Raw genomic sequence first — 27,301 nt, forward strand, 5'->3', positions numbered from 1 at the left:
GGAGCAGGAAAGCTGACGTTTCAGGTCTGGACCCTTCTTCAGAAGGGTCTTCTGAAGAAGGGTCCAGACCCAAAATTTCAGCCCTCCTGTTCCTCTGATGCTGCTTGGCCTGCTGTGTTCATCCAGCTCTACACCTTGTTATCTCAGATTCTCCAGCATCTGCAGTTCCCACTATTTCTGCTGCTCTGGAGACCCTCTGTATTCCAGCATGGAATACAGCAGACTCTAGATTCAGGTCTAGAGCTAGTTTGTTAGCACAATTAGGACCCCCACAAGAATGGGGGGTGGGCAGTTATAACTGGGAAAGGAAAGGAGTGTTATTCATACAGGCTGCCATACAAGTGTTTGCAGAAAGCAGACTTCCCCAGAAGGGCAGTGTACCGCAAGTGATATGGATACTGTTAACAGTCTGGCATTCTGCATGTAAAAGAATTAGAGTGCCAGGCACTGGAGGCTGCATTGACAGAACAGTGTAACATCAGCCCAACAGGGGCAGTTAAGTCAGCACAGGAGAAAACAGCACCAAATAGTATATACTGTCAATAGACAGCAGAAGGAAGATAGCAAAATGGTGCAGTGCAAAGTTGACCTAAACTGCACACATTAACCTCACAAATGGTCCCTATGCCAATGGTCAGGGTCCCATTTGGTATTCATCTGATTCAGAGTATGAGTGGACATACAGGGAAGGGGATGGTTCACCTCCAAAGCCATCCTCAGGAAAGGGACTAATACCATGACCTCTAATAATGAATAAGGCAAAACAAAGGACAAAACCCACAAAAATTCAAGAATAGAGAGATTACTTTGTCAGAATTATAGGGTTTGGGGCCATGCTTCAAGCAGAAGTTGGGTGAACCCTTGGCTGACAGTCATGGGACCAGGGCACCACTCATATCATGGTGAGTGCCACAGGGTGAGGGAATCTCAGAGCATCAAGTGTTGATCCACATGAAGTGTTTTTAAGAAACACAGGGCAAACTGGATCATTATGGAATGCATGGATACTAACAGTAGGAAACAAAGTACCCTTCCCTTTTAGATTTGGAAGGTGATGTTGAAAAGACAGAAGGCATAGCAGAAGGTATAAAATGTTTGAGAAATTTGGCTACACAAGTATGTATTCTCCATAATTTCAGGGTCCAGACCAGAAAGCTTTCACTACCAGAATGAGGAGCTGGTTGATGCAAAGTGGGCTGGGCTGGATGAGAGGTTCCCCATTAGGGACAGGCATGTGGGAGGCTGGTAAGCCAAGAGTGGGGCCTATCCAAGCAAGTGACAAACAGGGTGGGTTGGTGAAGCAGAAGATAACCAGAAGAGAAATGTTTGCAGCATGAAGAGCAGGAATACAGAAGAATACAACAGATGAATTATGTACCAATGCCAAGTATACTGGATGATGTACTGCCCTCTGATGGCAGGGCAGGGTTGGAGCACCACACCACACAGCTGGCAGTTGTGGTGAGCCACTCAGCCAATTGATTAGGGATGGGGCTGGGACAAGTTGGAGACTCAAGGCCGCATGTCCCTATCACAGAATATTGCCTTTCCTCAAATGTACAATGACATATCACATTACCAGATGCTGGGGCAGACGTTACCATTGTACATCCACATACACATTTAGGGCTCAAAAGGACTTAATGGATTTGGTGGGGTGGTAACACCAGCAATTTGAACAAGTGTTAGAATAGCTGTGGGGAATGGACCCCCATGAATAATCCTGGTTTTTTTTGGTATGTTGGATATCAATATCATGATCAGTATGGACTTGAGGTACACCCAAACCCCACTAGGCAAATTCTCTTGGTGTACAAGCTGTGACAATTACTGCTGGCAAGACAAAATGGAAACCCCTCATTATTCATCTGCCCACAATGGTGGTTTCAATGAAATAGTATCATATTCCAGGAGGGCACAAAGAAATTGTGGATACTATACAGGGCTTGTTAGCTGCAGGGATCATGACATATGCAGCATTTGCATACAATAGCCCTGTATGGCCTGTAAAGAAGCCTATTTGAAAGTTGGCAAATGACAGTTGATTACTACCAACTTAAATATGCTCCTCTACTGGCAGTGGCCGTGCCTGATGTGATCAATGCTACAGCATGTTGGTCACCTGGGATGCCATTATTGATCGAGTAAATGTCTCTCAATACAGACAGCCCTGGAATCACAAGCTCAGTTTGTTTTTAAACATGGGGAGGTTGCCAATATACTTTGACAGCTACCACAAGGATATCTACACAGCCCAACCTCAAGAAGCTAATAGCAAGGGACTTGGATATGTGTCCACTGCCACCAGACATTCATGTAACCACACTATATTGATGATATCTTGATTCACACAGAGCGACTGAAATAATGGTGGTGGAAGCTGTAGCCACATTGGTGCAATATATAGGAGAGAGAGAGAGAGAGAGGGGCTGGGAAGTGAACCCATAGATGACACAGGGACCAGCATAAAATCAGTGGGGAGAGAGTGCACTAGAGAGCACGTGCGAGAGATCCCTGAAAAAGTAAACAAAAATACACAAAGTGACTGTTCCATGTAGCCAGGCTGAGGCACAAATTTATAGGTCTGCTTGGATATTGGTGCAGATATATTCTTCTTTTGACCATGTTACTAAGGCCTCTATATGCCATTACTTGAAAGAAAACTCAGTTTGAATGGGACAGTGAGCAGCAGAAAGCATTTATTGCTGCTAAAAGTCATGCACTAGCACTTCCCCTAGCTTACCTTTTGAATTACAAGGGTCAGTAGTAGCCATGTGGAGCTTATGGCAGAGACAAAGGGGAAAGCAATTTTTGGGCTTGGTCCAGAAAACTGACTGACGCAGCTACATGTTTTATGCCATTTGAAAAGCAACTTCTGGCCTGCTGCTAGGCCTCAGTAGAGATTGAAGGGCAGACAGACAAGGAGAAAGTGCTCCTCAGACTTTAATTACTAACTCTAATGTGAGTGTTTTCTGATGTTGTGACTCAAAGTTGGTAGAGCCCAAAGTTCATTTGCAAAATAGAAATGGTAGATAGCTGATCAGGCCAAGGGAAAAGGAATGGTTAACAAACTATGAACAAATAGCTGAATGCCCAGGGAGGTGAACAAACTCCCATTTCAAACAATTGACCAAAAGATACTTACTATGTTTGGTTCACGATGGATCAGCCACCTGGAAGAATGGCTGAAGGTGGGCAGCTGCGTTTAGTTCCTCCACACAGTATTATCTATAGTGAAGGAGATGGGGGAAGAAAAAAAAAACCAAGCAGTTGTGGCCCTAGTGCTGGAAGAGTCAGTGCCTGCACATTTATACTGATTCATGGGTGGTGGCCAATGGAATGGTTGTATGGATGCCAATGTGGCAGTCACATGACTACAAGATTGCCAAAAAGCCCCTGTGCAGAACAGAACTATAGAAACAAACATAGGCAAAAGACACAGCACATGAAAATTTGTGTACCATGTTGATGCCCATATGAGGGATGGTTTCCAATCTGATCAATGCTGTAGACCGAACGATTAAAGATGCATCTGAAGAGTATCATACTAGAAAACAGACTCATGAAAAATCAGAACATTTAGGGTATCTCAGCACTGCAATAGCCAAGAGATAGAGGTTTGCACTTGTCAACAATTTCTTTCACCTGATCAGCAGGTAAGGTGTGAATTGGGTCAGAGGTAAAAACACTTATTATTGCCAAAAAGCCAATGGCACTCAAATAAGGGGGAAAATCAGCCTGCTCAAATTTGGCAGATTGACTCTGGGCTAAATGTTAGCTTTCCTGACAACCAAAGCAAGTCAGAATAATACTTGTTTCAGAGATAGTAGGAACTGCAGATTCTGGAGAATTGGAGATAACAAGGTGTAGAGCTGGATGAACACAGCAGACCATGCAGCATCAGAGGAGCAGGAAGGCCGACGTTTCGGGCCTAGGCCATTCTTCAGAAATGGGGGAGGGGAAGGGGGTTCTGAAATAAATAGGGAGAAAGGGGGAGGCAGATAGAAGATGGATAAAAAAGGAGAAGATAGGTGGAGAGGAGACAGACAGGTCAAAGAGGTAGGGGTGGAGCCAGTAAAGGTGAATGTAGGTGGGGAGTTAGGGAAGGGATAGATTAGTCCAGGGAGGACAGACGGGTCAAGGGGGCTGGATGAGGCTCGTAGGTGGGAGAGATGGGGGTGGGGCTTGAGGTGGGAGGAAGGACAGGTTTGCAACAAACAGCTGCACCTCCCAGTCATGAACGATTTCAACTCCCCCTCCCATTCCTGGGCCTCCTGCAGTGCCACAACGATGCCACCCGAAGGTTGCAGGAACAGGTCCTCATTCTGCTTGGGAACCCTGCAGCCCAATGGTATCAATGTGGACTTCACAAGCTTCAAAAATCTCCCCTCCCCCCTACCGCATCCCAAAACCAGGCCAGCTCATACTGCCTCCCTAACCTGTCCTTCCTCCCTCCCACCTATACCCTCCTCCCACCTCAAGCCCTACCCCCACCCATCTCCCTACTGGCCTTATCCTGCCCCCTTGACCTGTCCATCCTCCTTGGACTGACCTATCCCCTCCCTAACTCCACCTCTGACCTGTCTGTCTCCTCTCCACCTATCTTCTCCCCGCCTCCCACTCTCTCCCTATTTATTTCAGAACCCCCTTCCCCTCCCTCATTTCTGAAGGGTCTAGGCCCGAAATGTCAGCTTTCCTGCTCCTCTGATGCTGCTTAGCCTGTGTTCATCCAGCTCTACACCTTGTTATCTCAGAGTAATACTTAAAAGGCCTAGAGCAGTTGATCGCCTACCATGGTGAACCATCAGACAATGGTTTACACTTCAAAGACCAACAGGCGTGAAAGTGGGCTGCATTGTATGTAACCTCAAGCAGCTAGCCTTGTATAAGGAATGACTAGGTTATTAAACAAGTTAAATTATTGACACCCTGATCATACAGTACAGGGCTGAGGAAGGGTCACTGGACCCCAAAATGTTAGCTGATTTTTTCCTTCAGATGCTGCCAGACCTGCTGAGCTTTTCCAGCCACTTGTTTTTGTGAATACATTACAGGGCTGTCACATTGTATAATCTGAATAAATCGGCCTCTGAAAGGGTCATCCATGAGCAGAACGTTCTAAAAGGTTGTGGTCAGTTACATCCTCCCAAACCTACAACACCTAGTGACCTTTGTACAGGGGAAAGTGGGTACACCACCCACCTAAGCCTGGTGTGATACTTGTCCATGCACAAGGTGATACTTACTGTGTATTGATAATGGGTTAGGAAGTACCAGAGTGTATAGACAGATGGAAGTTAACAAAAAGAGAGGAGTGTGAGTTAAAGATTGTACATTGATAGGATAGGATTTCTTCAGACCATGCAAATTTATTATGGATGGATGCAGCTGTGGATGACTCCGTTGACATAGGCAGCAGATTTACATGGCTGGTGCACAGATATGGTGTGGACAGCATGAGACCAACAGGGTGCAGAGCAACTTGGTCAACCAAGACATTGATGGGTCATTGGACACTATATCACTACATGTATAGTATGTGGGTTAGGGGTAGCATGGGGATACTGTATGTTCACCGTATCTAAAGGACATGCAGCACAATTGCAAACTGCATGACAAACAGAAAGTGACTTCTAAAGAAATACTATAGAAGCACACAGTTAATGAACAGAACCTGGTTATTGCACTGGGTAAAGAACAATACAAATACATTGGAAAAAGGGTAATTAAAACCACATCAATGGTATGGTTGTTCCAATGCATATCAGAGTGATTAGGACATTGATCATATGGCCACCATCAGTCCATAAAACTAATTGACACTTAGGATGGCCCAACATCTCAACTTAATGTACAAAATAGCTATATCTCCTAATACAAGTATATGGAGTCAAAACCCCCAGGATACAAAAAAAGCAAACTTACATGACAACAGAAGACCAGACTAAAACTGGGGCTTGGTACAATATTAGGAGGGCTAGGAAAAGCATTGGAACATTAAGTGTCATGGATGTAGAGACTTTGCAAAACAAGATGCGAAAAAGGTGGGTAGCCTGACTGGGGATGCTATTAGGTTATAAATGTTTGGGACAGAAGGCTGACTATAAATGTTATTTGATGTAATGCAATGGAACAATTTCACATGTCTCTACGACAAAGGAAGTTTCAATAATTATACTGCTTTTATGTTCATGAAATTACAAAACTGTTAAGAGCAGAATTAGAACAAATAGTTTTATCAGGACAGTGATAGTTGGGTGAATTTATTCACGTTTGCCAGATGAAAATTACTGATCAAACCAAATCTTCAACATCCTACCTGTAACAAACAGGTAGGAATTTTACCTTGAGCATTATTGATGTGATTTATGTACAGAATTGGTATAATTTTATTACTCTCCCCGATTTGTTTGGGCAACAATTGTGGCTGCCAGAGATGAGAGGGAAGTGGATTGATGAGGCAAATAAACTCAGTGGGACTGATTGTCAGGGGTGGCCATTTGGTCTGGTATATCTGTTCCATACCCCAGTATTTAAACAGTGCTCCCTTTAACATTCTGCAGGAACATGCACGTGGCAGTTAGCTCCATACAATGGCAGCTATTCACAAGACAGGACAAAAACCAGACTGCTACTACCAGCCCCCATACCATTTGTTTCTATGGTATCTGAAAGGATTCTCCAGTTAATTGGTGCACACGTCCTCTATAACATGATCCAAGTAGACAGACCAGAACATTTTGGAATAAAATGTAAGAACGTACAGCAGTATCATACTACCTTTGGGGTACAGAACCTACAACCACTTGTCAATCTGACTTGGTTGGAACGATTTTTCTGTGAAAATGCCCACATTAGTTAGGAATTAGTGACAAGGGGATGAAATATACATTGAACAAAATCATGTCATGAGGGTGGGCAGTTAACATGATTTACTGATCCCATCCCAACCTTGACCATACACCTGGAGGGGGGGGGGGTCTATTTAAGGGTTGGTCCCCAAAGCCCTGCTATCATGAATTTGATGAGACACCCTTCTCTACATTGAAACAGGATAAAACTACTGCAAATGTAGTGAATATCCAATTATACTTGACTAGATAAATTGCAGGCTGGTGAGCCTTGTGACAGTGGAAGGGAAATAGAAGATTCTTAGGGACAGGATTTCACATTTGGGAAAAATATGGACTTATTAGCAACAAGCATGACTTTGGGTGGGGATGGTCATACCTCAAATTTGATTGAATTTAGAGTAATGATTGAGGGCAGAATGGTGGACTATACAAGACTTTAGCAAGGCCTTTGATAAAGCCCCTCATAGCAGGCTGATACTGAAGGTGAAAGTCACGTGGGATCCAAGATAAGCTGATAAGATGGATATAGAACTGGTTTGGTCATAAAAGACATCAGTCGTGGAAGTGTTTTTCTGACTGGAGATCTGTGACCAGTGGTGTCCGTAACTAGTGACTAGCACCGAGTTGAGGATAGGGAGGAGGATTGCTAGAGGCTACAGCAGAATATAGATACACTATAGACTTGAGCAGAGAAATGGCAAATAGAACTTAATCCAGACAATTGAGGTGACTTTTTGTAAGAATCTGATGAAGAGGGCACTGTACCGTAAATGTCAGAACCCTTAGTAGCATCGACAGACATTGAGGCACAGGTCCACAGTACAGTATTGTTGCCACTTTCTGGGAACTATTTCCAGTTCTGGCTACCCAGTTATGGAAAGGACATTAAGCTGGAGAGGGTTCAGAAGATATTTACCAGGATGTTGCCAGGTATGGACAATTCAAGTTAAAGACAGACTGGGCCTTTTTTCATTGGAGCCTACAAATTTGAGGCAACCATATATTAGAAGTTTATAAAATCATGGGGGTATAGACATGGTTAATGGTATTTGTCATCTTTTCCCTAGGATGGGGGATTTCAAGACTAGAGGGCACTTTAAATTATTTTAACAAAAAAAAGAGATTTTTAAAAATCTGCAGGGGCAATTTTTTTTGCCTAGAGGGTGGTTTGCACGTGGGTACAATAACACTGTTTAAGCTATGTGGATAAATACATGAATAGCAAAACATCTGAAGTTACATGGGCCAGGAGCAGGCAGGTGGGACTAGTTTAATTTGGGATTCAGTGCTGACTGGTTAGATTGAAGGGTCCATTTCTGTGCTGTGTGACAAGTGGCGAGGTAGTCAAGGCTGCACATGGCATGTTGGTCTTCAGAACATGCAGTATAAAAATTGGCAAGTCATGCTGCAGGTATATAGAACTTTAGTTAGGGCACATTTAGAATATGGTGTACGGTTCTGGTTGCTGCACAAGACTATGGAGGCTTTGGAGAGGGTACAGAAGAGGTTTACAAGATGTTGCCTGGATGCCCAGATGTTTTGAGTGCATTAGCTAGGAGAGATTGGACAAAAACTGTTTTCACTTGAGCATTGGAAGCGGAGTGGCACAGAAAGAATGGATGAGTCTTTCCCTAGGGCAGAAATGTCAATTACTAGAAGGCAAAGGGTCAAGGGAAACAGGGTTTAAAAAAGTTGAGGAGATGTGAGGGGGAAGTTTGTATTTTTTTTGAAAAAAAAAAAAAAAACAGGGTGCTAAGTGCCTGGAATGCACTCCCAGATGAGGTAGAATAAGATATAATAGCAATGTTTAAGATGCATCTTGACAGATACCTGAATAGGTAGAGTACTGTTTGTTTAGGTGGTCTTGGCTTCCAAGAATGGTCTCACTATTTTAAATTGGAACAAGGTCCAAGTCACATAATAGGTTCTAGGGAAACCACACTTTAAGCAATGCATTCCTTGCCTTATCATCAAGAGGCAAGAACTGCACCAATTCATTTGGCCATTTTACTGATGTCTGTGGAATGTATAGCTACCCAGTTTATATCAGCATGAACAACTCTGAGCCCAAGAAAAGTTCAGAACTCACCATTTATCAGAATGAGAGTTACAGTTAAGTTAACAAAAATCATTCATACACAGAAATTTGCACATGGTAGCATCAATTCTGAAAGTCAGAGCAATATGGGTAAAATTTCCTGTCAGGGCATAAATGGCAAAGTTACGCCATAAATTACATCAAGTCATGCACCAACTTTTCAACAGGTTACATAGTGCTAGTCCCAGCGAAGAATGAAAAACCCAATAGGGATCACAAAATAGACAGAAACTTCCACAAATATTTTTATTTATTACTGGACATTTCTTCAACACCTCCCCTGACATTCCAAGCCACATGATACTTACAGGAGGAATGATCTCCCCATATTTGCTGGTAAAAGTAACGCTCACTTTCTTTTTGTGCCCAGTTCTTTGATCAAAGCAGTTGCAGGAGTCAAAGGGTGGACTGTACAAGTGAAGGCTGACTGCCACCTCAGTGTGACTCACATTTTCAACTCTGTGCACCCCAAGTGAATCTAAACATGAAATGGCAAACAGTTTAGATTAAAGATGAAAATAGAGATACTCAGGTTTGGTGGCATGTGGAAGAAGCTACCATTTCAGGCCAATGATGTCAGAATTTCAATTGTAATTTACATTAAGAATTAACTTCAAGTTAATTCTATGCTAATGCAAGGACACTTTCATTTAAACATTTCTCCTTTAAAGTAGCCATGAATTAATTTTTAAAAACTGAATAGCAACCAACTGGTGACTGGGTTTTATTCCTTGCCATGCCACAAATAAAGCTTAAGGGATGGATAATCAAGAACCCACAATTAAACAAATAGCCTCAAAACATCAGCGATAGTAAGAATTTGAAAATTTTCAAATAGGGTCTGTTACCCCTCAAACTTGCTTTCCAAAAAAAAAAAAAAAATTATTTCTGGTTTTCAGCCCTGAGGAGTCAAAAAAATGAAGTGCTTTGGCTTCAAGTCCCTTTTGTATCCCATGCTCAAAATAAAAATGCACCATTTCCCTTATTTCAAGTTTCATTAAAAGAGTTTCAGTTGGATTAATCATTTGAATATAAAAACAGCCTCAAATCAGACAGATGCACTTTGGACAGACTGGAGAAGACAAGATGAAATAATATCTTTTCCCCCTAATTAGTTCTATCACCACTTGCTGCAGACCAATTCCACGTGTCTTTTAGGACTTGGCCAGCTCAGAAAACAGTAGATCAGTAGCTTTTATTTTGGAGATGGACATGAATTTCTCACCCAGAGTGCATTCTATGGCCATGCCATTCTCAATCCTTCTTCCAATTGGTGTTTAAATTGGATCACAGATTCTCCAACTGAGGGGGTGGGAACAGCACATATTGATCAACAGGAAATTTTCTTGACCATCCATGACTGATATCAAGGTCTCAAATCAAAACGCAGGACTCAGGGTAACTTCCTCCTGACTAAGTGCTATTATGCCGCCACCTCTGGGGTAGCAGCCCCCTCAAAAAGGGACAGAAGATCTCCATGGATGGAAATAGTGACAACTGGGAGATTGTCTACAAAGGGACATGGAGTGATTGGAATGAGGGCCAGCAAGGATCTCATTGACTGAGATCCTTGATTGGAGTTATTAACAGGCTGACTAGGGAGCCCTGACTGACAGGTAAATAGAGATGGAGTCTCCTCATTTTAGGGATTGGCTGAGCTGGCTGGTCAAAGCCCATGTACTGTGCACATGTAACAGAAAGGTGACAGGATATCAGCCTTTGCAGTTATTTTAGTATAATTCTGTGGAGCATGGCAAAGTCAGGCTGGTATTTACATAATTAAACTTCAAGAACTGAGGAAAGCATTAAAAGTTAGCTTATCTCTATAGTATATTTAATCAAAATTCAGACTTGATCTTTTATCCTACGTTTTCCCCCCCAACCTGTAGTTCCAAGCGAGTTTAATATAAAAATATTGCACCAGATCAGAATGTAGGCAGAATTCCCCCTTCATGGCACTAAAATGGTGAGTACAAGTGTTCTAACAGAAACCTTGGGCTATTCACCAGTCCTGAAAGAAGACTAGGTTTGGTTAAAGAACAAAAATTCTGTCAACCATGATTTTGAATTTCTTCATTTGGAATTGGCTTAAACAAGCATCCCATAGTCAGGCAAGGCCTTGGATGCTTTTAAAAGCCCAACAGAAAATTTGTTTTGACCTCTGCCTTTTGTTGGTCAGGTAGGAGTGAAAGCTTTTTAAAAACTCATTCTGTTTGACAGTGCATGAAACCCAGGGGAGACCTGCTGGCAGGAACTTTCTGGGGAGCCTCCCATCAGAAGGGTTTGGTAGCTTCAAATATTACGAGACAACAGTATTAAGTGCGAGGGGTTTTTCCAGTAGAGATTACACAGCAGTGTTCTTCAAATTTAAAGTGACACATTAGAGTACATGCTGATTGGCAAAAGTGTAATATGTGCTCAAGAGCTTGGGAACAGTCATGATCTGAAGAGACTGAAGATGTCCACACCCCTTAAGTCAGGAACCAAATGGGTCTGCAATTTTCAATTCAGGAAGAAACCTGTTCCACAGCCATCATCATTTGTATTTCCAAGAGGTTTGTTTTGACAACTAAGGCCATTATGAATGGTTTGTCAGGATTTCAAATACTAAAAAACCACTTATCCCAGCAACAAGCTCTGTTCAGTTTGATTGACAGTTTTATGGAGGGTTTAAGGATCATCTGCCTTTGACTGGTTACTGGATAAAAGTGCTTGTTTTCACAAGCAAATGACTTTTGGTGGGGGTGGAAGTGGACAGAAACAAAATCAGGACTTTCTAAAAAAAGTCATTAATATCATAGTTCTTATAGATTTAAAGGGTGTACTGAGAGTTTGAGTAGGTTTGGCTTGTATTTGTTGGCAGTTAGAAGATGGAGAGTTGACCATATTAAAGTGTGCAAAATTCTTACTGGACTTGACAGGGTAAGTACGGGAAGGGAGTTTCTCCTGGTAGGGGAGTCTAGGACTAGACGGCAGTCAGAAATAAAAACACATTGTTTACACAGTTAAAAGACAGCAAGAATTTCAGGGTAGCAAGTTTATTGAATTTCTGCTGAACACTGCTGAGGCTGGGGGTCATTATTAGTATTTAAGACAGACAGATTTATATTGGCACAGGAATCAGGGTTACGGGTAGAAGGCAGGGATGTGAAGTAGAGTATTCAGATCAGCTGTGGTCTCATTCAATGGTGGAGCAAAGTCAATGGGCTGAATGGCTTATTTCTGCTCATACTGTGTCTTTTGGTCTCAAAAATAGTGTATCTTTCTTTATAAGAGATATCCATTGCAATTACATGTTGTATAATTAGTTAGAACATGTTACACCCCTCTGGAACATGCAGGAGTTGAACCTGGGTCTCTTGGTCCAGAGGTGGAGACATGACAAAAGCCCCTCCTCCACTGCAGTTACAAAGTCTTTGGGCTGTAGGTCATGATTATGGGGCAAGTGGCAATGGAGTGATACATGGGTATTGAAGGAGCTGTGGAGTCATGTGGCTCACATTGGAGTCAGCCAATCTTGGTACCATAGTCATGGTACCTTCAGAAAAATGAACACTGATTGCTTACCTCTAGGAAGACAATGTGGTGATCACAGGAGAGAGAGTAGCAGGTTCAAATAGAGATTAGGAAGTTGTCCACTTTAAGTGTCACTTCACTAGAGGTTCAACATGAAAATCCAGCCTCAAACTAGCATCGGTCTGCACATTTTTAAAAAAAAGTGTATTTTTTGTTTTTCAACTGCATAAAATCCTCTCTACCCACCAATTAAAGCACAACACAAAATTTGTTAATCCAGAGACCCAGGTAATGTTCTGGGGGATCCTGGGCTCAGATTCTGCCACAGGACATGAAGGAATTCGAATTCAATTTAAAAGAAAAAATACCTGGAACTAGGAGTCTAATGGTGACCATAAATCCATTGCAGATTGTTAGAAAAACCCATCTGATTCACCGATTTCCTTTAGAGAAGGAAACTGCCATCATTACCTGGTCTGGCATACATGTGACACCAGGCTAAAAGCAAAGCAAAGTGGTTGATTCTTAACTGCCCTCTGGGCAATAAATTCTAGCCCAGCCAGCAACATCCTCATCCCATGAAGGGAAAAAACCTACAAAAGATGAAAACAAAATGTAATCTCAGCTAGAACTATATACTTGAGAATGAAATGTGAAAGCCTTACCATTGATGTAGGTACACTGATTTTCTTGTAGAATGGTCTCAAACTTCTTGTTTAGTTCTTTTCCCCTGCCATCAGGCCAGTGAAAGAGTGTTTCCTTCAACTGTCCCTGAAGCAGTTTTAAGAAGCAGTGGGAATCAGCATGATCATGGATACTGCTATAATGTGGAAAATTAAAGACAGATTCCAGTATCTTCAAACTAGTGGTTCTACAAATCTGGATAAAACAGATCCTTGACAAAAGATGAAATGTGAACTCAAATTAACTGAAAGTTTAAACTTCCCCCTCCCTTAAAAAGTTGGACTCATTAGGATCAGTTGTTTTCAAATTCTCACATTTTAGCCATTGCTATTATTAGCAAAAAGTGAGTGAACAGACATCATAAAGAGGCAGTGTACTGAAAAAGTTAGATGCAGTGGTATGATGTTGCTTCAAAACCATTCCCACCATTTCAAAATTATGGCATTAGGAGGTAGATTTGAGGCCAGGAACTTTCCATTGAAGAGGAAGGGAAAAAAGCAAAAGCAGAAAAGAAAAACAAGGTTAGTCACATTTTTTGAAGCTTTACCAGAAAAGGTCAGCCCACGATTGTTTACACAGGTTACAGCCACAAAGACAAACATTTGGGGAAAACAAAGACATCGGCTTAAAATCAAAGTAATTTTAGAAATAATGCAGAACAAGCTGGATTTAATTTGTTTAAAATCAAAAGCTGACATTCAATAACCTTGTTCTTTTATAATGAACAAGGAGTGTAGTGTAAAAAAACTAACCAACCATCTATAGGCTACCTATTACAATCCAGCCATAACAAAGACCACAGAAGTAAACCTATAGATGTGGAAAACATTAAAGTAATTTAATATTCATTGAAGTACAAAACACTAAACTTACCTTCCATGGCCTTCACCCCAGCATAGTATCATCAGATTAAACTTGCCATTTCCTTCATCAACTAGATTCCTTGTGTATCTGTAAAGAAGGATGAATTATATTGAAGGTAATGTTAAAATCAAAAAGATCCAAGACATGAAAAATGGTTTATAAACCAGAAGCACAAATGCAAACAAGATGACTTTCAATGTTGTGCTCAACTGTACTGAGTTGGACATGAACTCGAGTTTTCCAGGTTAATGTTGATATTTAAAAAGTGTTCCATCAACTGAAAAAAGTACATTGAGGGAAAATTTCAAAGAAAAAAAAGCAGCCAAACAGAACAAGCCTGATATAAGTTTGATTTTATCCCCCTCCATCAAAAGCTGACATTCAATAACATCCCAATGTTTGATTAATTTTAAAATGAACAGAATTGCAATTTAACTGAAGCTTTCCCCCATCGTGATTATAGAAATCACATAGTACAGCAGCCTTTGGCCAATTTGAGTCTGTAGCACAAAAAAAACACTACTACCCACACTAGTCCTACTTTCCTGCATTAGGCCCAGAGCCTTCAATTTATGACAGTTCAAGTGCTTTTAAGAAAAAAAAAGTTGTCCCCATCTCAACTACTTTCACAGGCAGTTCTGAGGAAGGGTCACCAGACTCAAAACATTGATTCAGATTTCTCTTCACAGATGCTGCCAAACATGCTGAGCTTTTCCAAAAATCTCCTGTTTTTGTTGGAAAACAACTGCAGATGCTGTGAATCAGGTTCATTACTCACCAATGTCTAAACAGCAAATTTAATGGTCCCATAATTAGGGGAATGGCAGGGCAGCTCAAACCTGTAGCGCACATATCCTGCTATGTGGAAACTCCCAGTTAATACATTAACACATTTCACCTAATGAAGGAGTAGTGAAAATTTTAAAGAAGTGGCTAAGGAGCCCAGAAAACCTGCGGTAGCTTGAGGAATTTCAAGAACAGCTCCAAAGGAGGCTATTTTGACTCCTGGTATAATGCATTTTTGAATGGAGGAAGTTGTAATTTTGTTCAACTAAAACTCCACAGAAGTAGCTCAAATTTTGAAAATAAAAAAGGATCATAAAAGCTTCATAAAATTTAGTGAAAAGTTGACTACAGAAAGCTGCTTTGACATCAGACTTGTGTCTGTTGAAGTTGTGGGAGCTTTAATTGCTGATCTGGTTTAGAATATAGGAATACCAGCAACAATTCAAAGGCTTACATGGTAGAATAGGCAAATAGTACTTGAAAAGTCTCACTAAACTAAGACATCTACCTTTCAAAGACTAAAAAAGGATGACCAATATGTTAGAGACAGGATTGAAGTGACATTATCCCCCAAGATTTATCTTAATACATCTTAACACCAAGGTGTAATTTCACTATACATAGGGGAAATATTACACTTCCTCTTCCCCCTAAAACATCCTGCAGGCCAAGGACATCGTGATTGGGGGTGGTGGTGGGAAGGAGGAAGGAATCAGACACCTCCTAAAACAAACAGTAATTGGTCAGCATTCATTTTGCTGAGAATGGCATCTAACAATTTCACTATTGGATAGCACAATACATGTTTAAATTTAAATACTCTACCGTGCATGGTTATGCCATTCTCCCACAAGTCCAACTCAAAGCAGATGGGGATTAGCTTTAGATTGCCGAGTCTTTTCTTTCATGCACACCATACCAAGCAAAAGTATCTATTGCCAATGGGATAGTTCTACATGTTAGGACTTTGACAGTCAAAAAAAAAAAAAAAAAACACACCAGAGGGCTACTGATTATGGTAGCTTTGTCTCCAAGTGCTATTAGGGAGCCAGGATGTCTAATAAATCAGCACTCAGGTTTTATAAACAGTGGCCCAGACTATCGCAATAGGAAGTGAGCTGTTCCAGCAGCATAGTCAGGATCTTTCAGCTGCAAGTCCACTTTTTTTTTTTTTTGGAAAAGTGGTGACAAAAAGACTTCCAAAACAGCCTGTTCCAACACCTCCAGCTGGGTCTTGGAGACTTCACTCAACAGAGCAGATCATTTTCTCCTTTGCTGCTATCACTGCCTTTTGCTCTGGGGTATTCCACATTCCACCCACTCTTCTCTCCAACACAACAGCCAGCATTTTCTCCATTAGTACCACATGAGGCATGCTGGACTTGAACTGCTACTCTCCAGATGCAGACAGACCTACTGCTTTTGTTTCATATTTCCAACATCCACAGGAATATGCTTTCAAAACATCAAGGACAATTTTGCCTCATTGCTGTGAGCCTTTACAAAGCCTCTTGAATGTGTGTTGGAAAGGCAAATCAGGGCAGGACCTATACAGTTAATGGTAAGGTTTTGGGGAGTGTTGTTGAACAAATAGTCCTTGGAGTGCAGGTTCATAGTTCCTTGAAAGTGGAGTCCCAGGTAGACAGATAGTTAAGGTGGTGTTTGGTTCGCTTGCCTTTATTGGTAAGTGCATTGGAGTATAGGAGTTCAGGCATGCAATTCTATTGAATTGCAACAGGCATGCAATTCAAACAACCCACTCAGCTTGACATGCCCAAAAGTCAGAAATAAAAGCTAAATACCCAAGAACAGAAGCTCACACTGGCCAAGTGTTTCTTCCAAGTCTTAGGGTCTTTGCCACACTGATACAAGTATTGGTCCCACACTTCAAAGGGTGCTCTCCAGGAGTTTTTGCTGCTAGCACACAGAAATCCTTCGTTTTATCATTTTCTTCTTATCTTCCCAAACTGTTGTCTTGTTCTTGTTGGTTCCTCAGCTCCGAGGAAGGTCTTTCCACTATAGGCTCACTCCAAGAACACCTGTAGGTTATTTCATTGTTCTTTCACCAACTAAGGATTTGCCTTGATGTCATCCGTCAGACTTAAACTAGGTCAAGCCAGCTAGGGTTTGGATAACTTACATTCATAGCTACTGTCTGTGACCAGCCTCAAAAAAAGTTGAGGCGAGGGTAAAATTGAAGGATATGGTCATCTTCAATACTCTGCTTCAGCTTGGTCGGTCACAGCATTAATATGCATCCCAGCAATAGCCAGGGCCTGCATCTCCAGATGTTAGAGCAGACAATCGCATCTTTGTTAGTTTCCTTGCCTTTGAGGAATTTGTCTCATTAGGGAGACCGAAGCTATAAAGAAAGTTTAATGTTTGATGAATCTAATTGCTGTATCAGGTAACTGAATTGTACAAATTGGAGTTATAGATGTTAGGCTTGCAGCAATGCACAAGGGTGAAGTGATGCTATTGAATGAATCATAACTAACTAGGAGGCCAGAGTTGATCAAGTGACTAAGACCTGGTGGCAGAGCTGAAGTTGCATTCACTTTAGCCAACCAACTGCTCATCTTGTAATTAAACTTCCTCATGGCACTGATCACCTGCTTTGTTTCAAGCATCTCCTGGCCTCTGAGGATAGGCAGAACTGCTCTTTTACATGCCTGCACAAAATGCCTACAGTTCAGTAAATGAAACCTTTGGAGCTCACCATTTCCGTAATGGAACTTTTTGAAATTGTGCTGCAACATATCCCTGGGCTTGCTAGAGGGCAGATTTGCAACAGTCAATGCCAAGAATAAATTTCTGTCCTGCATTTTTATTTTCAATTTAATTGTGGCTAAAAAACCTTAAAACAGAACACTGGAAAGAATTGCTGCACTGTTTGCAGAAAAAAAGTTACTGAACCTCATTATGTTGGGTATTTACACTGTTAAAGGTTCCGAGTAGATTTGTTGCTCTGGTTGTGGATGCTGTGATTGGTTTGCTCACCGATCTAGTTTGTTAGTTGGTAGATGTGTCATTACCCTACTGGGTAACATCAGTGCAGCCTCTGATGAAGCGCTATTGTGTTTTCCTGCCTGGTATCCACTGGAATTGGTTACCTCATTTCTGGTTTTTCTTCACAGTGGTGTATATACAAGGTCCAATTCTATGTGTTTATTGATGGCCTTCTTGGTGGAGAACCAGGCCGCCAGAAATTCTCATGCTTCTGTTTGGCTTGTCCTCAGATCCTGATGTTGTCCCAATAGAACTAGTGGTTCTACTTACCTGCGTGAATAGCAACGAGAGAGTGCTGGTCAGGTCTTTTTGCTGCTAGTTGGTGTTCATGTATTCTTGTGGTCAGTTTCCTTCCTGTCTGTCCACTGTAGTGTTTGTCACAGTCTTTGCATGGGATCTTGTACATCATGTTGGTTCTGTCCATAGTGGGTAAAGGGTCTTTGGTTTGAGTTAGCAGTTGGCATAGGGTTGATACAGGTCTGTGATGCAGAGTGGCTCACATAGCCTAAAGTTGGCTTCCTGCCTGCATCACAATGATCACAGGTTAATCATGTAGTGATCCTCAGATCACTAAAAACCAAGTCTGGAGAAACTCAGCAAGTCTGGCAGCATATGGAGACAGTGTGTTAATGGACCATTTTCTCACTTTACATCAATCTTGTTTCATTAGATATATGTACATCTTGATTCTGTTATTTTACTAGAGATGTAACAGTTCACTGCTCCTTGCTCATTCAAGATTTTTATTTTTAAATGGCTGTCCATCTCATTTTTAAGAGAAGGTAATACACCCAAAAATACTATTCTTGTCAGTTTCTGCGAGGTAATGGTTTGAGTATTAGTTACTATGAAATGTAATTAAATGACAAAGTATACTGGGTACCACACAGAAGTCAAATAGCTTATGACAGGGCATTGAGAAACAGACTCAATTTATGTATAACATCACTAGAGACACGAAGTTGAAGTCAGTGCAGAAGTGTTTTCTTAATATGATCATACAGATGGGCAGGGTAGTCCATTAGCTCAGTTCACTGGACTACAATCCAAATCAAAGTGATACCAACAGCACAGGTGCAATTCATTCTGGCCCAGGTTATCACAAAAGTGACCTACCAACCCAAGATCACCTAAAATATGGAGGCCTTCAGTTTAAGCCAGTCATTGGACAATGTAGCCCTATTGTCTGGTAGGACTACAGCAACAACCTTAGATTAGGAGATAGCAAGAACTGCTGATGCTGGACTCAGACTGAGCATGGAGCTGGAGGAGCACAGCAGGCCAGGCAACGTCACAGGATCAAGAAAGTTGACATTTCAGGTCAGGGCCCTTCAGAAAGGATAGGAGTGGGCCAAAACAGCCCTTCAAGCCTGCTGCACCATTTGCTAAATAAAGGTAGAAAAAAAAGTGTTGTTGAGGGCAAGCAGGAATGAGAGTTCAGCTACAAACCAGATCAGTAATATTATTATTAAATGGAAGAGCAGACTCAAAGATATGAGTGGCTTATCCCCACCCCTAACTTACATCATATTATGAATGAAACATTTATACTGTTAGATTTGTGACTTCCAACTTGAAAAAGCTGACTGTTGCCAGCTAGTCTGCTATACAGGCTTTGAGAAGCCAAATGGACAGTTAGTTGCTACTGAATTGCTCAGTTATGTTGGTCTACAGTGACTCCCTCAGGATATTTATGCAGGAGATTCAGTGATGGGAATGCAATACAATTCCTGGCTCTTGCAGTGGTCTGATCTGTTGCAGTGATGCTCTAGAATAAATGATTGACCAACTACAATCAACTTCCTTTGTGCTGGTTCAGACTCCAGCTAGTGTTGAGTTCCCCCCTATTGAAGGGAATTTCCCAGGGCTCCTTGCCACTAATCAGAACTTTCTGTTTACAGAAAAAAAAGTTACGTTTCCAAAATCCCATTCTTTTGTCCTCATTTAAAACAAGGATCTAATTACCACAAGTGCCATGCCACTGGAGGAACTGAACAGGTTAATGGGCTTGTTGTGGTAAATGACACTCAATAACACCTGCCATCACCTCATGACTTCAAATACACAGACAAGACTGTAGAGTTTCTGCTTTGTGGGAAAAATCATACCTACATAAAGTAGCTGGCAAGGTTTCAGCTAACCCAGAACAACTTTAAGAAAAATGGTGCAACACCTGAGAAAGTGCTTGTAAAGTCTTTAATGCCAGCATGCTTCCACACCACCTCCCCCTAAATTCCTCAGAGGATTACAGATCTTTAAATTGGATCCATTTGATTTGGGCCTGAGACACAGATCAATTTGAATTAGAGGCTGGTTCAGGCACAGTCCATTTTCATTTCGTTTGTTCAACCTCATGACCAAACAAAGGTGGTGAAAAGGTAAAGTCACCATAGTCCTACCAGACTACAGGGTTGTTCTGTCATTAGACAATGATGACAGACGATGGTTTAACAAGAGGGTCAACACACCCCAGTTGAGGAGAGAGATTGAGAAGGAGAAAACTTCATTGTAACCTCACCCAGTGTGGAAGTGTAACTAGTGCTGTTGGCCTCACTCTGCAGCACTAACCAGAAAGCAAGACAACCGATGAACCTGTTTATCCAAAAACTTTAAAAACAATATATGCAGCTATGACAGAGTTACTGGGAAGGAAACTATTCCCTTATTTGGCAAACTCAACATTAAGTCTCAGGAAAACATTATCACCAGCCACCAGAAATAAAAAATTACTTTCTACTTTTGGCCAATCTTTTACCCATTCACATTTTCCAATGATCAGCAAAACTTAAGTATAATTTTTTATTTTGAATGCTGAGGTGTGATTATTCATGAATACAAACATCAATTTTCTGCCACTAAAAGCAGTGGCAAAAAAACAAAAACAAAACACTTTGCACAGCATTAGATCTCCAGACCAACCATAATTTGGCGAACCTCAACTAGGCAATCTTGAAATTTAATGTGTTCACTGCTACTTAACAGATCACATTTTAGTTTGGAATACAACTATGACACTGTCTTCACTTTGCAAGAAATAATGCCAAAAGCTGCAATGAAATTCTAGAGTCAAGGCTCACCCCGTGCAGATTTGCATTGTTTTAATAACAGGGCAGTGCAAAGCAAATCCAGAGTGAAAGAAACCTTTTCTGCTTGTTCTGCATCTACAGTCCACTGTCTCATTGATTCTAAATGCAGCTTGAATTTTTCCGTTTGGAGGAACCTACTGTATATTCATACTTTTATTTCAGATGCAGTCATTCCAGAATGTTACCCAAATAAGTTAGGAAGAGTGGGAATGTTGGGGCAAGAAGAAAACTACACAAGAAATTTGTACAAATAACTACAAAAGTTGCAAGAGAAAAAAAACTAGTAGCTTTCTACATTTTTTCCCCCCAGGCACAGTACACCAAAAAAAGTTACCCGTTCCCTCCAGAAGGGATAAATCGCGCACAAAAAAACAAACATTCCAAAACGCTTACAACAGTTACTTAAGGCACTTCCAGATGTTCTTTTGGGCCACTTGTCCTTCTAGTAAAACCCAAACAGATTACAGGTCAAAAAGGTCACAAGGCAAGACTTTAAATAAACTCCTCTTCAGTCACATATGACAGTGAATTAAAGAGAGTGTTGCAACCGCTTACCAAGAAACGAGTTAGCGGTTCGAATCTCAACTTTCATCATGACAGGCAGATTGAAAATAATACCAGTACAATTTGGCAGTGTAGTTCTGAGGAAGGGTCACCAACTCGAAACGTTAACTCTGCTTTCTCCTCCACAGATGCTGCCAGACCTACTGAGCTTTTCCAGCAACTTTTTTTTGTTGGCAGGGTAGTGTTTGTTTACTTTAGTCTTTTTGTTAAGACTTACAGATAGCAAATTAGGTTTGTTCTGTTCCTAGGATGCATTAGTAGCCTAAAGGAAAATTCCGTTTTGTCATAACTTTTATAAGAGGTTGTACTGCAGGAGTCAAGGAGTTTGCAATTTCAGATCGAACACATTCCACAAATAGTGGAAGAATGGGTGTGGGATAGGGGTAACAAAGAGAATAGCAGAATTTAATAAAATCGTCGTACCCATCGATAGTAAGCCACCATGGCAAAGCGAAAAAAAACACGAAGGGTAGTAATCAATCAAAATGCAAGCGGATAAAAAAAGTGCGGGGCACGAGTTACAAACTAGCCCCTCGGAATAAAAGTCGTTTTTCTAAACCTACGCAAAACAAAAGCAATGCTATTCTTTTGCCGTTCTGGGGAAAACAGCGCGGACCCCCCGCAAGGTTACACAGTGAAAGGAAGGATCCCGATCTATCAAAAGGTGCAGTGGTCACTGTTTAGCCACAGGCCTACCCCACACTGCTGCTCCTTAACCAGCTCACACAATGGGGCTGACTAGTTACCATTTCCAACCCATATCGTGAGCGATCCTACCAGTCCCTTCACCGAGTACAATGCAGCTAGCTCACCCTCACCTGTACTTGTCAAACTTCGCGTATTTCAACCATTCGGAACGGTCACTTTTGTAGGATTCCAGCATGTCCCGCACCTCATCCACATCAATCTTGTCATTCTCAAAAATTTGATGCAAAGCCCGAATTAAATCCTGCAAATTCGCCACTTTCGGCATTCCTGCCTGCTCCATTACCCGAACACAAGCAACAATACCACTCCCCCCAACGACTGTCCAGGCCAGTAATCTGCTTCCTGCTATTTATCAATCCAACTGCTGCAGGACCAACCACCATTCAAGGGGAGGGTCTAATTTCGTTCACTGAATAATTTATGTTTTCCAACTTTTTAAATCAATGCGTGGAAGTCATGTAAGGTGATAAAGCAATATGGTGGCACATTGTCATATATAATGAAACCATCATCTCCCTTAGTTACGTTAATAACTAATCTGTAAACAATCACCCCCTTTACGATAAAAGATGTGACTGGGAATGGCTCGAGTTCGCAATGTAACGAGATGATGTGGATATGCGTTACGCGGCTCTGAGTGCTAGAGCAGCAATTTGAATTTCTAACGTATCTTTAACAGAGCATAACAGTCTATGGCACATTCATGAAAGGGTTACTAGATACAATTTGACATTGAGACATTTAAGGAAATATTAGAGCAGATGACCAAAAGCTCGGTCAGATAGGTAAAAGAGCAACTTGAATGAGGAAAAAAAATCGATTTCCAGCATTTGGAGCCAAGGCAGATGAACACATAGCCATCAGTGTTGGGTAGATTGAAACACGTACTTATACAGGATTCTCTAATCAACATAACATTCCACGCCCCTTCACAAAAGCAATACAAAACAAAATATGATGCCAATTACCCATGAAACAATTAAATGGGAATCACAATTTGCAAATATTGTACCATTCCATGGTCCTACAATAATATTTTGGCCAATTGTCAAATTCAACTGTTTGATATTTCTACACAAGTACCATGCAACAAGTATAAGTTTTGTAGTCACTAGATTTTCAAATTCTGCTGTTATCTCTGAATGAAGGTCAGGTACTTTGACTGTTTATTTTGCTGAACAGTACAATTTAGAAAATATAAATAATGGAATTTATGAACTTAACTCTGTGCAATTAAATTAGAGGAAGTGGTGACATAGTGATCACGAGTAATCCAGAAGCAAAAACAGAAATTGCTGGAAAAGTTCAGCAGGTCTGGCAGCATCTGTGAAGAGAAATCAGAGCTAACATTTCAGGTCAAGTGACCTTTCTTCAGAATGGATGCCAGCTAGGAAAATGTCAGTTTATATGCAGAAGATAGGGGTGGAGTGCAGGGGTTAAATGATAGGTGGGGCTGGAGCCCAAAGAGAGAGCAGAACACAAAGGAGTGGATAACGATCTCTCTCTCTCAATAGCAAAACAGACCCACCAGAAGGTGGTGGCGCAGTGGTAAACAGTCACTAGGGAGTAGACCTGGGAGTCCACAGTATTGTCACCGGGTCCCATGTCAGGCCTCATGTCAAACGTGGAAATGGGCAAGGAAACCTCCTGCTGGTTACCCCTTACCATTCGCCCACACAGCTGATGAATTGGTTCGTTTTCATGTTGAACATCAATTGAAAGAAGCACTGAGCATGGCAAGAGCACAGAATGTACTCATGGTGGAGGACTTCAGTGTCTATCACCAAGAGTGGTTTGGTGGCACCACCACTGACTGAGCTGGAAAAGTTCTAAAGGTCTGCAGCAGATGGAACCAACAAGAAGGAAAAAAAAACCTAATTAACCTCATTCTCAACAATCTGCCTGTCATAATGAGGTCTCATCTTCATACTGAAGATACCCTCCGTTGTGTTACATGGCATTACCACAATGCTAAATGTTTTAACTTTTGAACAGACCTAGCGAATCAAAACTGGGCATCCATGAGGTCTGGTGGGACATCAGTGAATGCAGAATTGTATTCAAGCACAATCTACAACCTCATGTGCAGTATTTCCCTTACTATCAAGCCAATTATCAATTACTATCAAGCCACTGGTTCAAGCCTGGTTCATTGAGTGCAGGAGAGCATGCCAGGTGCAGTACCAAGGATGGTAAAGCATGAAATCATCACAATCTCCATGCCAAACAGGGCATGTAGCACACAATACACAGGACTAAGTGATCCCACACCAATGGATCAGATCTAATCTCTACCGTCCTGCTACATCCAGTTACGAATGGTGGTGGTCAATTAAAATGCTGGGAGCCCAGCACATCAATACAAAAGACAAGGCTGACGTATTTGCATCTGTCTTTAAACTAAAATGCCAACTGCATGATTCATTTCAGCCTCCTCCTGAGATCCCAAGCATCACAGATGTCTGTCTACAGCCAATTCAATTCACTCTCCATATCAAAAACTGGACAAAGGCAAACATTATGGGCACTGACAACATTCCAGCAAGTCCATAGCCAGTCATGTCCCATGCAAGCTATTTCAATGCACCTAAAATAATAGTTTTAGCTGACAATATAGAAAACTGTCTCCATACATCCACAAAAAGCAAGACAAATCCAACTTGGCAATTACTGCCAAATCATTAAACTATCAATCATCAGAAATGTGATGGAAGTGGTCATTGGCAGTGCAATAAAGTGACACATCCTCAGCAAATGCTTGCTCACTGATGCCTAGTTTGGGTTCTGCTAGAGCCACTTAACTCCTGGCCTCAATACATCCTTGGTCCAAACACTGCTAAAAGAGCTGAACTCCAGGAGTGAGAATCATTGCCCTGGACATCAAGGCTGTATTTAACTGACTGTGACATCAAGGAGCCCTTACAAAACTTCAGTCAATGGGATTCGAGGGAGAACTCTCCAATAGTTGGAATCATATCTGGATTGAAGGAATATGGTTCTTGTTGTTGGAGGTCAGTCATCTCAATCCCAAAACATTAGTGTAACAAATGTTTCTTACGGTAATGATTATTCACAGTGGTTGCTATTTGACTAGCATTTTTTATTTCATATTTTTTTCAATAAAAATTTCCCCTTCTGCTATGGAGGGACTTGATCTCATGTCCCCAGACCATTAACCTGGGGTTCTGGATTACTAGTTTAGCAATATTGCCACTGTGCCACTGCCCCCCTTAACAATTAAACATTAAGGTTTTGGAGTAGATTTGTAGCTTGGGTTGTGGGTGTTAAGGTTGGTTGGCTCGCCGAGCTGGTTTATTGTTCCACAGACGTTTCGTTACCGTGCTTGGTAAAATCTTCAGTGCAGCCTCTGATGAAGCGTCGGTGTGTTTTCCGGCCTGGCTTTTAAACTCTGGGGTCTGTTGCGATGGATTGCCTCACTTCCGGCTTTCCTCCGTAGTGGAATGTATATGGGGTCGAGTTCAATGTGTTTATTAATAGCCTGCTTCGTGGAGTGCCATGCTTCCAGGAATTCTCGAGCTTGTCTCTGCCTAGCCTGTCCCAGGATCTTGGTGTTGTCCCAGTCGAAGTGGTGGTTCTCCTTGTCCATGTGGATTGAGATGAGTGAGTATTGGTTGTGTCTTTTTGTAGCCAGTTGGTGTTCATGTACTCTTGTTGTTAGTTTCCTTCCTGTTTGTCCGATGTAGTGTTTCTCGCAGTCTCTGCAGGAGATCTTGTAGATGACATTGGTCCTGTCCATGGCGGGGAGTGGGTCTTTAGTTCGAGTGAGCAATTGTCGTAGGGTTGATGTGGGTTTGTGTGCCACTCTGATGCCCAGCGGTCGTAGAAGTCTTGTGGTGAGTTCTGACGTGTTCCTGATGTAGGGTAGAGAGATGAGTATGTCGGGGCGTGTAGGATCTTTCTGATGCTGTTCCTGTAGGCACCTCCTGACCCAGTTCTTTGGATATCCATTATCCTTGAACACTTGGAAGAGGTATTCTTCCTCCTCTTGGCATAGTTCCGTGTTGCTGCAGTGTGTTGTTGCCCTTTTTAAATAGTGTTCGCACGCAGCTTCGTTTGTGTGTGCTGGGATGGTTACTATTGAAGTTCAATACCTGGTCTGTGTGTGTGGCTTTTCGGTGTACTTTCGTTTGCAGTTCCCCATTTGTCTTGCGCTCTACCATGACGTCCAGGAATCTGTCAGCCGACAGACCACAAGAGCCAAGAAAAGACAGACCCTGCAAGACAAGCTAACCACACTTACCCACAAAAACGACAACAACAGAACTGACACATGGATAAGGAACCTCTCCGACAGGAAACTGACAGATGCAGAAAAAGCCGTTCTCACCCGGGGACTGAACTACAACTACAGGGATGCCAACAAAATGGAATTGCTAGCTACACTGGAAGCCACACTCAAGACCAACAATATCAACGAAGAAACACAACAAACTATAAGACAGACAGTAGTCCCGACACTGATTCTGACTCTGAGGCCCTACCTTCCTATCTTTTCAAAATGTCAAATACCCTTCAATATTCACTTCCCTGCATTGGTCATACTGCAACCACATCTCTGTAATGGCCATCAGACCGTATTCATTGATTTCTATTTGTGCCATCAATTCTTTAATCATCTAAATACATACAGCATTCATAAATAACCTTCAATCCTGACCTTTTTTATCATTTTTCCCTAATCCAACTGAATTTGCTGTATCTTTTTTTTAGTCACCTATCCTTTCTGCTGTCTCTAACCACCCTCTGGATATTAATTCACATTTTTGCTGCTACTCTGCACTATTGACTAAATTTATCCTGACCTGAATTCTTTGCCCCAACCACTTAATTTAAAGAGCTCACTATAGTCCTAGTTATTCAATTTGAGAGGACACTGGTGTCTGGTTCAACTGCAGCCCACTTTCCTCTCTCCCCACTAACTGAAACCCCTTTTATCCATACAAATGTTGGGCCCATTTTTCAACTTGTTGATCTTATTTACTGAATGCCCATTTGCTCATGGTTTAGATAGTAATCCAGAGATTGGTCCTTGAGATATTGTTTTTTTTTAAATTTAATCCGAACTGCTCATATTCTTTCACCAGAGACTCTTTCTTAGGTCTATCTATGTT

At 41.6% G+C, this 27,301-nt stretch overlaps 1 protein-coding gene across 1 annotated transcript in view; it reads right to left on the reverse strand.

The window, feature by feature from the left end:
* The window catches only part of cdo1 (cysteine dioxygenase, type I), a 24,659-nt gene extending 2,154 nt beyond the window's left edge, over positions 1 to 22,505 (reverse strand). Inside the window, exons 1-4 of the mRNA XM_020512896.2 lie at positions 22,280 to 22,505; positions 14,026 to 14,103; positions 13,134 to 13,288; positions 9,261 to 9,430 (exon numbers count right to left, since the gene is read on the reverse strand). Of these exons, the coding sequence (XP_020368485.2) occupies positions 9,261 to 9,430; positions 13,134 to 13,288; positions 14,026 to 14,103; positions 22,280 to 22,449 (573 nt within the window). The 5' untranslated portion in view covers positions 22,450 to 22,505. The remainder of the gene's footprint in view (positions 1 to 9,260; positions 9,431 to 13,133; positions 13,289 to 14,025; positions 14,104 to 22,279) is intronic.
* Between the last annotated feature and the right edge of the window lie 4,796 nt (positions 22,506 to 27,301).

This window comes from Rhincodon typus, chromosome 3 (assembly GCF_021869965.1).
Source record: "Rhincodon typus isolate 14 chromosome 3, sRhiTyp1.1, whole genome shotgun sequence".
NCBI lineage: Eukaryota > Metazoa > Chordata > Chondrichthyes > Orectolobiformes > Rhincodontidae > Rhincodon > Rhincodon typus.